The following is a 13,557-nucleotide window of genomic DNA, read 5'->3' as shown; positions in this document are numbered from 1 at the left end:
ATACAAACATTCATGTGAAAAATTAAAGTGAGGTGACACATACAATATATACAGAAAATATTATAAAATAAAAGGTGCGGTGTCATATACATACATATACACATACAAAAAAAAATTCAAAAAAATGTTCCGTGAGGTGACATATACATACATACATATATAGAAAAAAAACGGTTTGAAAAACTGACACGAAACCGTTCCGTGGTGCGATTCCCAAAACAAAAAAAAATAATAATAAAAAAAACAAATAAATATACATATACATACATACAAGACAGTGCTTAAAACCAAAAAGCCAAACAAAAAAAAAAAAAATAAAATAAAATAATAATATCAAAAGTCGGGCGCGAAATATTATTTAACAAAAAAAAAACAGAAAATCCACACGGGCGCGAAGATTAAAAAATATAGTCTTTGTGAAAATTAAACTTTTATAAATGTGAAACAAAAAAAATTATAATAATAGTAAGAATAATAAAAACCTAAAAGGCCAACCAACAAAGGGAAATTAAGAACAACGGAACAAGGAACACCAAACAGGAAAGGAAACGGACAAGGAAGCAGCTTGGACGCATTGGCAAAAAAAAAAAAATAAGCTCAACCACATTTCAAACCATATAAAGCCCTCAAAGTCCCTTGAAGCGGCACAAAGTGAGTGTATCAACTCCATCTATTATTTTAAATAATTTATACTTATTTGCGTATATGTATGTTAATATTTACAGTTGATCTCTCTAAAACTGTATACGATCCTGTAAATTTTAATAGAACAGTTGCTACCAAACTGTCCGAACTTACGGTTGATTTCCGGGAAACCGAAAACAGTTTGGTACATTATATATGTACATTCAATATATGTATGTATGAACGGTATATAGTATGACATATACAGTATCCGACAAAACTATGTATACCCCATGAAAGTTGAAAAGAAAATTATCATATCTTTAGAAAAGTGAAGTTTATTTTTTTGCATGGTTTTTGTTTTTGCTTATGAGTATACTAAATACAAAAAATTAAATTAATTTTCAGCATTTTAGTGCTATTGACTGCAAAATACGCGGTAATCTGAAAAATAGAAATTCTTAGCAGCGACAGAAGTATGTATACCCGAATAAATTTTGAGGTTACCTTCACACAGAGCTTCAATATTTAGTGTTGAAACCCTTAGCATTAATTACTGCCAATAGACGTCGAGGCATGCTGTCAACCAAGTTTTTAAGGAGTGACTGTGGTATATTTTCCAGGAGTCTTTCAATTTATTAAAAATCTCGCCTTTATTTGAATGGAAAGAAGATCGGTCAAGCTTGTCATCCAAATATTGCCATAAGTGTTCAATGGGGTTTAAGTCGGGGCTTTGGGCAGGCCATGGTAGCAGTTCTATCGATTTTTGTTCGAAGTATTCTTTTGCAACCCGACTTGTATGCTTGGGGTCGTTGTCCTGCTGGTATATGAAGTTATCCTGTATGCCCATTTTTTGCGTAGGTGGCTCCAAATTGGTACTTAACATTTGAACATAAGACTCTCCCGTCATTTTACCTTCGATCATTACGAGATTTGAGAGACCACTGTAGCTAAAACAACCCCAAACCAATACATTTCCGCCTCCAAACTTTATGGTGCTTTGAATGCATTTACTCTGAAGCTTCTCGTGGCTCTTTCGCCAAACTTTTTGCCGTCCTTTAGTATTTTTAAATTCAAATTTGCTTTCATCACTCCAAATTACCTTTTTCCAAAAATTTGGCGGCAGTTTGTAATACTTTTTTGCAAACTCCAATCGTGCCTTTAAATTTTTCTTGCTGATGAACGGTTTTTTAATCTTGTAGTAGCGGAATACCCGTCCTCTCGAATTCTTCGTTGAATTGTTCGCTCGGAAACATCTATTTGAAGGCTCTGCTTAATAAATCGGGCTGATACAGTCGGATCTTTTTTCACTTCTCTCACTATTTTTGTCTCTTCGCGCACTGTAGTTACTCTAGGGCGGCCTGATCTTGGAGCACTCTCTAGCCCACCATTTTTTTGGTAATTTTTGATCACTTTTTGGATTGTGGCCTTGCTTTTAGAATATTTGTTTGCAATTTTTCCGTATCCCATTCCATCTAAATGATCATGAACAATCAATTTTCGCAGGTCAACGCTTATTTCTGCAGATCTTGGCATTTCACTAAATAAAATCTTTATATTATTTACCCAAACACTTTTATCGAGTATAAAATGATGAAATTTTACCTTTGTCGAGTTTGTTTCTAAATATTTGCAAAAACTATTTACGCAAAGAAACACTACGCACAAGAATTGCCACGGTATACATAATTTCGTCGCCTGCAAAGTTCAACTGATCATCAACAAGTGCACATTCTGCAAGCCAAATAAAAGCTAACGGTAAATATCATACCGTTATTATTTGTCAACTTACAGTGTGCACTTACCGTATGTACAATTTTTGAATTGTTGTACTTTTGAAAAAAATATTCAAAGAACAATATAAAATGTGCTGGGGTATACATAGTTTTGTCGGATAATGTATATACCGGCATATACATATCTGTTAAAAGGCCTACTTATGCTTACATTTGTGTATCCAAACACACAACATTAAAAATCAAAAAAAAAAAAAACAAAAAACAAAAAACAAAATTTCAAGTATGACAAAATTTTCCGGCAATACCACTTATACTCAAACCAGTATAAGCAGGATTGCGCAAAAAGTAAGCTAGGGCAATTGCGAAATTTAAAAAGAGAAAGTAAAAATAACAAAACCAAACATACATATATGCCAATAGTTACCACTTTCATATGTACATACCTTTCAAATGTCAGAAACAAAGTGAGAAACGAAATTAATGCGACATAAACCCACATGTATGTATAGTCAGCGAAACTACAATCAACCAACAGTGCATACCTGCACTTCACAATTTTCTATTCCCGCGTTATCCGTACGGCAAATATTATTTACATCCATATGTACATACGGCATACAATTTGCCTATGCCGGCATATACAACGTACACAGGGTACAAAATTAATTGTTGAAATTTTAATTTATTAAAAAATTTAAAAATTTGTTATTAAAAAAAAAAATTTAATCAAGGACAAATAAAACAAAAAATTTTAAGCGTTGGTAGAAAGAAAAAGCAATTAAATACGTATTGCCATTTTCAAGTATTTACACACACTTACTTATATTCAAAGACCAAATCGGCACCTGTCCAGCAATAGCCCTTGTTCTTGTTAAAGCACAAGCAAGCAGGATTGCAAACAAAACAAAACAAAAAAATAAATTTTTTGCATCTTACTTATATACAAAGGTCATCAACCTTTTTCTCCTTTTTGCATTATCGCGCGTATACGCAAGTATTTGCTAACGAGTACGAAACATTAAATAAAATAAAAAACAAAAACAGGAACAAACTAGTAGCTAAATACATAAGCACCGGGAATAAGTAAAACGAAATACGCGTTCGTTATTTGATAGATTGTGTGTACAACAAAAAAAGCTGAAAGATATATGCTACAAAGCAAAAAAAGCTGAAAGATATTTCATATACTAAATTTATTGCTGAGAGTGACAGTCTAATTCGATACTGCACTCCGTTTTCATCTCCACCGATTCAAGACAATTCTGAATCGGTATTAGAAATCAAAAAAGAAAATCTAAGCAATTTCTGGACACGTCTCCAAGCTGCGTATGACGCAATTGTAGAATCTGACGAATCAGATCTATCTGAAAACTTCAAATCTTCAGCATACTCCAAATATGAACACTGCTTAGACCAGTACGAGGAAACGAGAGCTATGATCGCCGACCAATTGAGATTAATTAAAGCAATTGCACCTACTCCCTACAGTAGAGTAGAGCTGCCACAAATTCAAAGTCAAGAGGCGAGTTCAGGCATTCACCTTAAAGTGCCAGCATGCGATACAGAAATATTTCATGGAGGTTATGAACAATGGCCGTCCTTCCGGGACATGTTTACGGGCGTGTACATAAACCATCCTAAATTATCTAATGCACAAAAATTGTATCACCTCCGATACAAAACAAAAGGTCAAGCAGGGGTATTAGTCACACAGTTCGCTCTTAATGACGAAAATTTCAATTATGCATGGAAAGCTCTAAAAGCTCGTTACGAAAACGAAAGAATATTAGTCGACAAACAAGTCACTATATTAATGAATTTACCAAAAATTCAAAAAGAAACAAGTGAAGAATTTATACAACTTCAATCCACTGTTTCAAATTGCTTGTCGGTTCTAGCGACACAGAATGTTCCCACAGACAATTGGGACCCCATTCTGGTAAATATATGCACATCCGCATTACCAGAAAAATCGTTACTTTTGTGGGAGCAATCGCTCTCATCACGAAGAAAGTGCCCAACGTGGCAACAAATGACCGATTTCTTAACTACCCAATACGAAATTGCAGAAAGGGTAGATGAAAAAATGGTCAGAACTAAAAACGTTCAACACGAGTAACATTAACTTAAATCGTAGTTTTTTTCAAAACACAAGCGTTCACATCGGAACAAAATAAACATACGTCATGCGAACTGTGTAAAGGAGGGCACAGGCTGAAATCTTGCGAGAAATTTAAAAAACTAAACATTAACGAAAGAAACAATTTCGTAAGAACAAAAAAACTTTGTACCAACTGTTTGTCTCATGCGCATGCGCTCAAAGATTGTGTAAGCAAATTTAATTGCGTTTATTGCCATAAACGACATAGCTCAATGCTTCACATTACAAATTTTTCCAGCTTTGCTCAAAATAACGCTAATGTTAAAAGAGCTGCGGGATTAGTTGCAACAGCAAATCCCGATTTACAAAATTCAGAAAATTGCCAAGAAGCACCGTGCTGCTCAAAGGCTTTAAAAACTCAGACGCTACACAGCGAAAACCAAAGCAGTGTATTATTACCCACAGCAGTGGTCTCCATCGAGCACCGAGGAGAACTGTTTAAACTTAGGGCCTTAATAGACCAAGGATCTCAACGATCTTTTATAGCGTCAAGGGCACAAAGTAGGCTACAACTGCCAACAAAACTAGCTAATTTTGAAATTACGGGAATGGGCGGAAGAGTAGTACAAAACTCAAACAAAATCTGCCCCATTCCCTTATTTCCCCCCAAGCGGATAAGCGCATTCAAGCAGAAGTTATTGTCTTACCGCAACTAACAAACATGCTTCCAAGCTATCATATAAATAGCAAGCATTGGCAAAAGGTTTCACACCTTAAGTTAGCAGACCCCAACTGCAACACTCCCGCTCAAATAGATATTCTATTAGGCAGCGATCTCATACCTCAAATTATTCTCGAAGGTGTTGAGAAAATTGCAAAAACACTTCTGGCGCAAAATACCATTTTCGGATGGGTCCTAAGCAGACTAGTTGCGGAACCAGTCACAACAATGACAACTCAAGTTGAGGAAATCTCAAACGAATACCTCAATACACAACTCAGGAAGTTTTGGGAGTTAGAAAAACTCCCCCCCATATCAATCACAACCCCAGAAGATCGATATTGTGAGGATTTTTGCAAAATCCACAACTACTCGATTAGATAATGCCGGTACGTCGTACGACTACCACTAAAGCCAGAATTTCCCCACACTCGCCTTAGGTCATTCTCGTACCTCTGCTATCCAACAGTATGGAAAAAAACCTACTTAAAAAAGGCGAGCTAAAACCAGAATACGATAGGGTTTTAGAAGAATACCTCCATTTAAATCACATGGAGGAAGTCAGCCCTGGCGAAAAACTTATAAAAAGTAAATACAATTCCTTTTACCTGCCACATCATGCAGTAATAAAGCCAGACAAAAAAACCACAAAGGTAAGAGTTGTCTTTAATGCATCAAAATCATCAAGTTCGGGGAATTCCCTAAATGACATTTTATTTACGGGACCCACGCTTCAGCCAGATTTAATGCTCCTCATACTAAATTGGCGTATATACAAATACGTTTTCAATGGGGATGTTGAGAAAATGTATCGACAAATAGTCGTACATGATGATGATGATCAAGATTTTCAGCGAATTAGTTTTCCGAAAATCTCCCAATAGTCCACTACGCGACTTTAAATTAAAAACAAGTTATCTTTGGCGTAAACTGTGCCCCATACCTCATGCCATTCATACACTCCACGCAACTGGCAGAAGACACAAAGTCAGAATTTCCTCTGGCAACACAAGTGTTGAAAACACAAACATATGTAGACGACATTTTCCTGTCCGGAAACCACAATCTTCCACAGGCATACGAGTCACTAGCACAAGTGACTTCAAGCGCTCAATACCAGCAGGGTTTCCAGTTGAAAAAGATACCAGCGGAACCACCAATATTATCTTTAAAGGACATACACTGAAAGAAAATCTATATTAGACACTAATTTCCTTAAATTCGAAAAGGAAAGCACAACAAAAACTTTGGGGATACAATGGAATGCGATATCTGACCAGTTTTCATACACTAATGAGTCAATATCCGCACTATCAGCTATAACAAAGAGGCAAATTTTATCCTCGGTGGCAAAACTTTTCCACCCCGCAGGATGGCTTTCGCCAATTATGATACAAGCAAAGATTCTAATACAAGAATTGTGGCTAGACGGAACTGACTGGGATGAACAAGTGAAACCACTTCGTTTAGAAAAGTGGTCCCAGTTCGCGTGTAATCTGAATAATATCTCACAGATACAAATCCCACGATGGATAAATTATGCCCCAGCACAAAGTCGAACTACATGGCTTCTGTGATGCCTCTGAAAAGGCATATTGTGCCACCATCTATGTGCGCACACAATCTGACACAGCGACCACCAGTCACCTACTGGTAGCCAAGGCAAAGGTGGCTCCGCTAAAAACAATAAGTCTGCCACGACTGGAACTATGTGGTGCGCTACTACTAGCCAAACTCGTATCCATGGTGCAAACGCATCTAAATATGACCAAATACAAATTGTATCTCTGGTCTGATTCTGAAATTGTATTAGCCTGGTTAGAAAAACCTCCACATGCATGGAAGACGTATATTTTAAATCGAACGTCTCAAATCCTTGACCTAGTGGGATCAGCCACTTGACGACACGTGGCCAGTGCTGACAATCCTGCTGACCTAGGTACAAGGGGGTGCAAGCCTCTGCACCTTGCAACCACCACTCTTTGGTGGAATGGCCCTCGATGGTTAATAGAATCTCCCGATTCTTGGCCACGATCGCCCATACGCAATATAATTGCCCCCGAAAATCGAAAAATCGACTCTTTTCACACGATATTGGATGATACTGACATCCTTGAGCGATTTTCATTATACCCTCGAGCCCTCAGGGTAATCGCTTACATGCTCAAATTCATAAAGCGACTCAAACTTAGAATTAAGGGAATACGCACAGTATATTCTCAAGGCGATACATTGACGCAACTAGACCTAGAAAAGGCAAAGGTCGCTCTTATCACTTATACTCAGTCGCGCCACTTCAGCTGCGAGATTTCACTACTAAGAGAATCGAAGCCGATTAACAAAAGGAGCTCACTCTTAGTACTAAATCCATTTCTGGATACGAAAGGTCTGCTTCGTGCTAATGGTCGGCTTGCTAACTCAAGCCTGACATATAACGAACGCCATCCTCTAATAATACCAGAGAAGTCTCGACTTGCAACATTGCTACTCAAGTATGTACACATACTAATGTTGCACGCGGAATATCGCCTAATGCAATATATAATCCGCCAAGAGTTCTATATTCCACGGTTTAAGACTCAAATAAAAAAGTGCATTTTCATGTGCAAGATCTGTACTATGCATAAACAGAAGATGAGGACGCAGATTATGGCAGCACTTCCACCGGAACGCTGCAACTTCGCTCTGCCTTTCACTATCACAGGTGTTGATTTTGCTGGGCCTTTTCAGATAAAGGCGTCCATGCTAAGGTCTCCTACCCTAATGAAAGGCTACGTGGCTGTCTTTGTCTGTTTTACGACAAAAGCAGTGCACCTCGAGCTATGTACTAATCTGACAAAAGAGGCTTTTCTCGCGGCATTTGCTCGTTTCGTCGGACGACGCGGTTTTCCGTCCAAACTTATGAGCGACAATGGAAAAACCTTTATCGGAGCTCAAAGAGCCACAGAAAAACAGTTTGTGGACTTTGTTAAACAAGTCTCCCCTGAGATTGTACAAAAGTATGCCCCCAAGGCAATAATTGGCCATTCATCCCCCCAAGAGCTCCTCATATGGGTGGTTTATGGGAATCAGCTGTAAAAAGCTTCAAATCCCACTTACAAAAGGTAGCTGGAAACTACAAATTTAATTACGAAGAATTTACAACTCTATTAATTCGCATTGAAGCCGTTCTCAATTCACGGCCACTAACAACACTCTCGCAAGATCCCTCAGATCTCACAGCCCTAACACCAGGGCACTTTCTCAAAGGAGCACCCATTCTGGCCACACCTGAGCCAGGCGTGGAGACGTTTGTCTCCTACCTACCAAGTGGCGACTTGGCCGTATAGAAAAGCTCCATTATGGCTCAGACGGTCACATCCGCGTCGTTGATCTCCGTACTCAAACCGGAATACTCACCAGACCGCTGGTTAAATTATGCTTTCTACCAACCGCGGATAATAACGAAAATCCGATACTAAACAATCCGAACATAATGCCGTAACGCAAATGACAATAAATCAATAAAATCGCAACCCGCAACCAACCGTTAACAATAGCAATAAAAATTACAAAAAAAAACATGGTCAATACGACGACCCAGTCATGCCACCTAACGTGGCACAATCACATATACTATTTATATACTACCATGTATATTCAAATACAATTTCTTACAGAGTTCAAGATGGACGTGGACATGAATACAACACCAACTGTTCGGTCAGCCACCAACGAGCCACTTATTGGGTCTACTCCTCCGAAGCACTCAACCAATGCGACAGTATCGACTGCTGCTTCTGGTAGTGGTTCACGAGCAGCCCCATCAACGCCATCCGCTCAAGTCGAGCCGCGTCGCATTCGATGCCCGCTGTGTCGCCGGAAACATCGGCTCCAACACTGTGGGCTCTTTAAGGAGCTAACACCAACCCAACGACAGCGTGTGGCCCAGGCACATGAGCACTGCCTCAACTGCCTGTCGCACACGCATGGGGCGCAGGAGTGTGTCTCAGCCGAATTATGCCACACGTGTGGAAGACCACATCATACGCTGCTGCACAGGACCCCACGACGCGATGTAGGTCGGCCAGTTGCCCCAAGCACGGGTAGATCAACGCAAGGAAACCGGACGGTGCGACGCCGAACTACTGCAGCCCGGCCTGCGCCCCATCAATGGCGTTCGCACCACGTTGCACCAACCAGGCGTCGTCCAAAAGCGCCACAGCATCGCCCCGCTACTGGACTCAGCAACGTAGTGGCCACACTCCAGCAACTGCAAAGATTGCTAGGCTGAATATTCGCCTAGGGGGGCCGGGATGGCTAAATGAAATAAATTAAGAATATCATTAAAACTAATTGATTACTTTTATCCCTTAACCGAGTGGTTTTATTTGAAAGTGAAAGTGAAAGTGGTAAGTGTGCTAAAAGATAAAATTTCGTTAAGGGCGATATCTATCGGCTCATCGCTCAACTGAGAAGCACCAATTTAGCTGTTGATTTGGTAATTTACAATCACCACTACTCAAGAATTAACCCAAATCGCACGAAACCAAACTTTCCGACCTCTCTGCCAGTCAATCTCATCACTCCGTACGTCAGACTCCGCATTGGACACACTATCATTACCAACGCACACCTTCTGGATGGTAGTCACATCAGCCAATGTCCCTTTTGTGAGTCAACGGTTAGTGTGCTACACCTACTCGTTTTTTGTCCTGCTCTGGACAGCCTAAGACTTAAAAACTTTAACAATGATGATCCTATTCAGCTTTTAATGAACCCAACTATTAGCAACATATCTAAAATTTACAGTTATATGAAGGATAGAGATCTCCTTCGTTGTATTTAAACAAGTTTCTAATTTTTCCCACCAGTCAGCCGAAAGCCTATGATGCTAGCGCTGCGTACTTTAGTTTATACAATAATTTGTTTATTATGTAAGCTTTAATAAAATGAAATAAAATAAATAATAAAAAAAAATATGTAGAAATATTGTAGTGAAGTGTAAGTGTATAAAAAGTGCAAAATATGAAAGAAAAAGTTACTGTAAATCGAGAAATTGCAAAATTAAATTTGCGAAATTTTCAACTTTAAATGCATATATCTCGAAAACTATAAGTTTGCGGCGGCTATAATTATATATTTTCTTAATCTGGAGCATCAGCCCTATCCAACCATGTCACTTTTAACCCTGAAATCGTGGGATTCTTTACTAAAGTTTTCCCATTTTAATAAATTGTTATGTATATAATCATGCTTGTTCTTATTGTCCAAAATGCTTTTCTTATCAATCTTGTCCGAAAAATATTTCCTCATAGAAGGTTGTTTCGCGAAAAAATTACTGTACATTCGAAGATTCAAGAAATGTCTGTGGCAACACGTGCGTTTTCGGTTGGTCATTGAAATAGACGCACTTTACATTTATTTGGCTTGCGTAACCAAGTGCAGTTTTTCTATTGAGAAAGTACTAAAAATAAACAAATAAATTATTTCGAAATTTTTTTTGAAAATTATTGGGAAAATCTATTATTCTGAGCTTATTGGAATGTGAAAGAGTAGACTTTTTTCACTCCCAAGAATAGAAACATCACCAAACAGATAAAACGCAGCAATAAAACCGTTGATAGATATTTAGAGGCATATGGAAAAAACTTTAGAGGAAAAAAAAGCCGTGTCTGAACAATCAGTACGCAAAATTGTTAGAATGGCTTCAAATTCAACAAAGTCTGCAGCTAAGATTAAGGAATTAGCCGGAGTAAAAGCAAGCCTTTCAACTGTTCAACGTACAATCAGAAATGCAAAACACCTAAATCGTATAAAAATCAAGAAAAACCCCCTCTGAATGAACTACGCAAAGAAAAACGGCTTCGATTCGCGAAAGAATACATGTCGTGAAATGTTCTATTTGGCACTCGACTTAATGATTGGCGTTCAGTTGTCTTTACTGATGAAAAACGTTTTAATTTAGATGGCCCTGATGGCTTTTAATACTATTATCACGATTTGGAGTAAGTAAAGTCGTTTATTTCGAGTCAAAACGTTAATGAAACTTAAACTTAACAAAAACTTAACATAAATGAAAATGTTAGGGGCTGGCAAACACGGAAGGTATACGAAGGAGGAAAGCAATACGAAGAAAAGGAAACATTAACTGCAGCTATTAAACGTGCTTGGAGGAGATTTCCTTCATTCATACATAGATTCTTTTGTATCATTCTATGAAGGACCGTATATATGAAGTTATTACAGAAATTATTAGTTTTTATTTCTAATAAATCACTTCACTAAAAATCTGGGCTGCGATTCAGAATAGCATCCCCGATTTCGGGGTTAAAATGGGTATGTACGGATAGGGAGGTCCCCAGATCAAGAATATATATATATATAGTTGCCGCTGATATATGGTTTTTGATATATTTGCATTTAAAGTTCAAAAAATTAATTATTTAAAATGAGTGTTTCTCCGAATTATAGTGATTTTATACTTATATTTTTAACTTTTTATATCCAATAACACTTCACTAATTCGTTTCTAGTCATTTATTTTATAATAAATAGTGCAATAATAACTTTAATTCCATATATCAAACTTTAGTCAAAACTATTTATTCATAAAATAAGAAAATAGTTGTAAACAAGCAAAAAATTAGTGTTACCATATGTTGTAATGGAATAAAAATAAGACAAAAGAAAGATTATGACGTTATCACTAAATTCATTATCGTGTGGTGAGTAATGTAAAACCTTTCAGAATTCTACATTATCTTGATAAATCCCGGTGTTGGATCGGCCAGGGTTATTTTTTGAAGCACGGCCGAAGCCCGCCAACCAAGAAAGGAATTATATGCGGAAAACTAATGTGTTATATTTCCTGTCATTGGGGTATTATTTGTTTTCTTTATTTCTTTTGGTTCTTCCAAAAATATGAACTTAAGGTAGCACTGATTATTAGTTAAAATGCAAGCCTTTTGTTATTGTGTGAACAAAAATAAACGAACAAAAGTTAAATATTGAATAAGTTATTTTGGCACTATTTAATATAAAATAAATGGTTAGAAACGAATTAGTGAAGTGTTAGTGGATATAAAAGTTAAAAATATAATTATATATTTATATCCATTTTTTTCAATCATCATTATAATAATAAATATTTAAACAATTTTAATCAAGTAAACGTGCGTCTAACCTATTGACCAGTAGAGTATATTCTTGATCTGGAGGACCTCCTCTATCCGTACATACGAATTTTAACCCCGAAATCAGGGGATGCCATTCTAAATCCCAGCCCTAAGGTTTTCCCAAGAAAAATAAAAAGCTTAAAATATTGCAAAACAATAATTGTAAATTGATTAATTCAATATTTACATTTAAATTTTTCCTGTGTTAACTTATACAGCATATCGAAGTCCCCGACGGTTTGTGGTTTATAACCTAATCGTGTTTCAGGCCTTAACACAGTATTACAAAAATTATTTTGTGTCGTAACAACATTCCGTGATGAGGACACACTGAAGCAAGTGCTAATATCTCGAGCATTAAATAAGTGTAAGGGTATATCATCACAAATACTCATATTCAATACTTGACTTCCATTTTGTGATTGGATGCATCCAGCTGTTTTGGACACGGTATAAAATTTAGCACACTTTAAATTTGTTCCATATTTTGTTGTCATATATTCTGGAAATATATCAGAACGAAGTACATGTTTCGCAGTAACTCGCGGGAAAATACACAACGAAAGCATAACTGAATTATTTCAAATAATGACAGGGAATTTTACACTTTTCGTACATATAAAAATATTTGCTTTTGATTATTCCAATGTTATACTTTCACGATTACTAATAAGAAATATTTGTGCTAATATATTCAGTTTAGGGATGGCATGCTTATTCCACTCATAGTATTAATCGACTATTTCCTGCAAGATGGTATCTGTTATGAAACTTGTTAAATGGAGTTTACATTGGGACTTAACATCGAAACATTTTATTTTTGTGCAACTCTGTGCGTCCACATGTAGGTCTACGATTACATGGGGCAACTTTAGTTGCTAATTTTCGGGCGATTCTCTTTTTCTGTCGCCCATTACCTTCACACGAGAAACTTGTGTTGCGCAACTCTGTTCGAGATTTTTTCTCATTCTCTTTCACTTTACTTTAACCCATTGTCTACTCTTTACTTTAACCCATTGTCGTTTCTTTTTCCTTATAGGTATTTGGGCCACTCTATCACATATATTTATCCTGATTTCCTGCAAGATGGTATCTGTTATGAAACTTGTTAAATGGAGTTTACATTGGGACTCAACATCGAAACATTTTATTTTTGTGCAACTCTGTGCGTTCACATGTAGGTCTACGATTACATGGGGCAACTTTAGTTGCTAA

At 37.2% G+C, this 13,557-nt stretch overlaps 1 protein-coding gene across 2 annotated transcripts in view; it reads right to left on the bottom strand.

Moving 5' to 3' along the window:
- The window catches only part of LOC120779443 (5'-nucleotidase domain-containing protein 3), a 46,298-nt gene extending 33,181 nt beyond the window's left edge, over window positions 1-13,117 (bottom strand). The window contains exon 1 of one of the 2 annotated variants that reach the window (XM_040111691.1): window positions 12,530-13,117. In XM_040111691.1, the coding sequence (XP_039967625.1) occupies window positions 12,530-12,911 (382 nt within the window). In that variant the 5' untranslated portion in view covers window positions 12,912-13,117. The remainder of the gene's footprint in view (window positions 1-12,529) is intronic. The other variant, XM_040111692.1, reaches the window with a different exon arrangement.
- Between the last annotated feature and the right edge of the window lie 440 nt (window positions 13,118-13,557).

Source organism: Bactrocera tryoni, unplaced genomic scaffold (genome assembly GCF_016617805.1).
Source record: "Bactrocera tryoni isolate S06 unplaced genomic scaffold, CSIRO_BtryS06_freeze2 scaffold_11, whole genome shotgun sequence".
NCBI lineage: Eukaryota > Metazoa > Arthropoda > Insecta > Diptera > Tephritidae > Bactrocera > Bactrocera tryoni.
The sequence above is the reverse complement of the archived record's forward strand: the minus strand, read 5'-3'. Positions and strand labels throughout refer to the sequence as shown.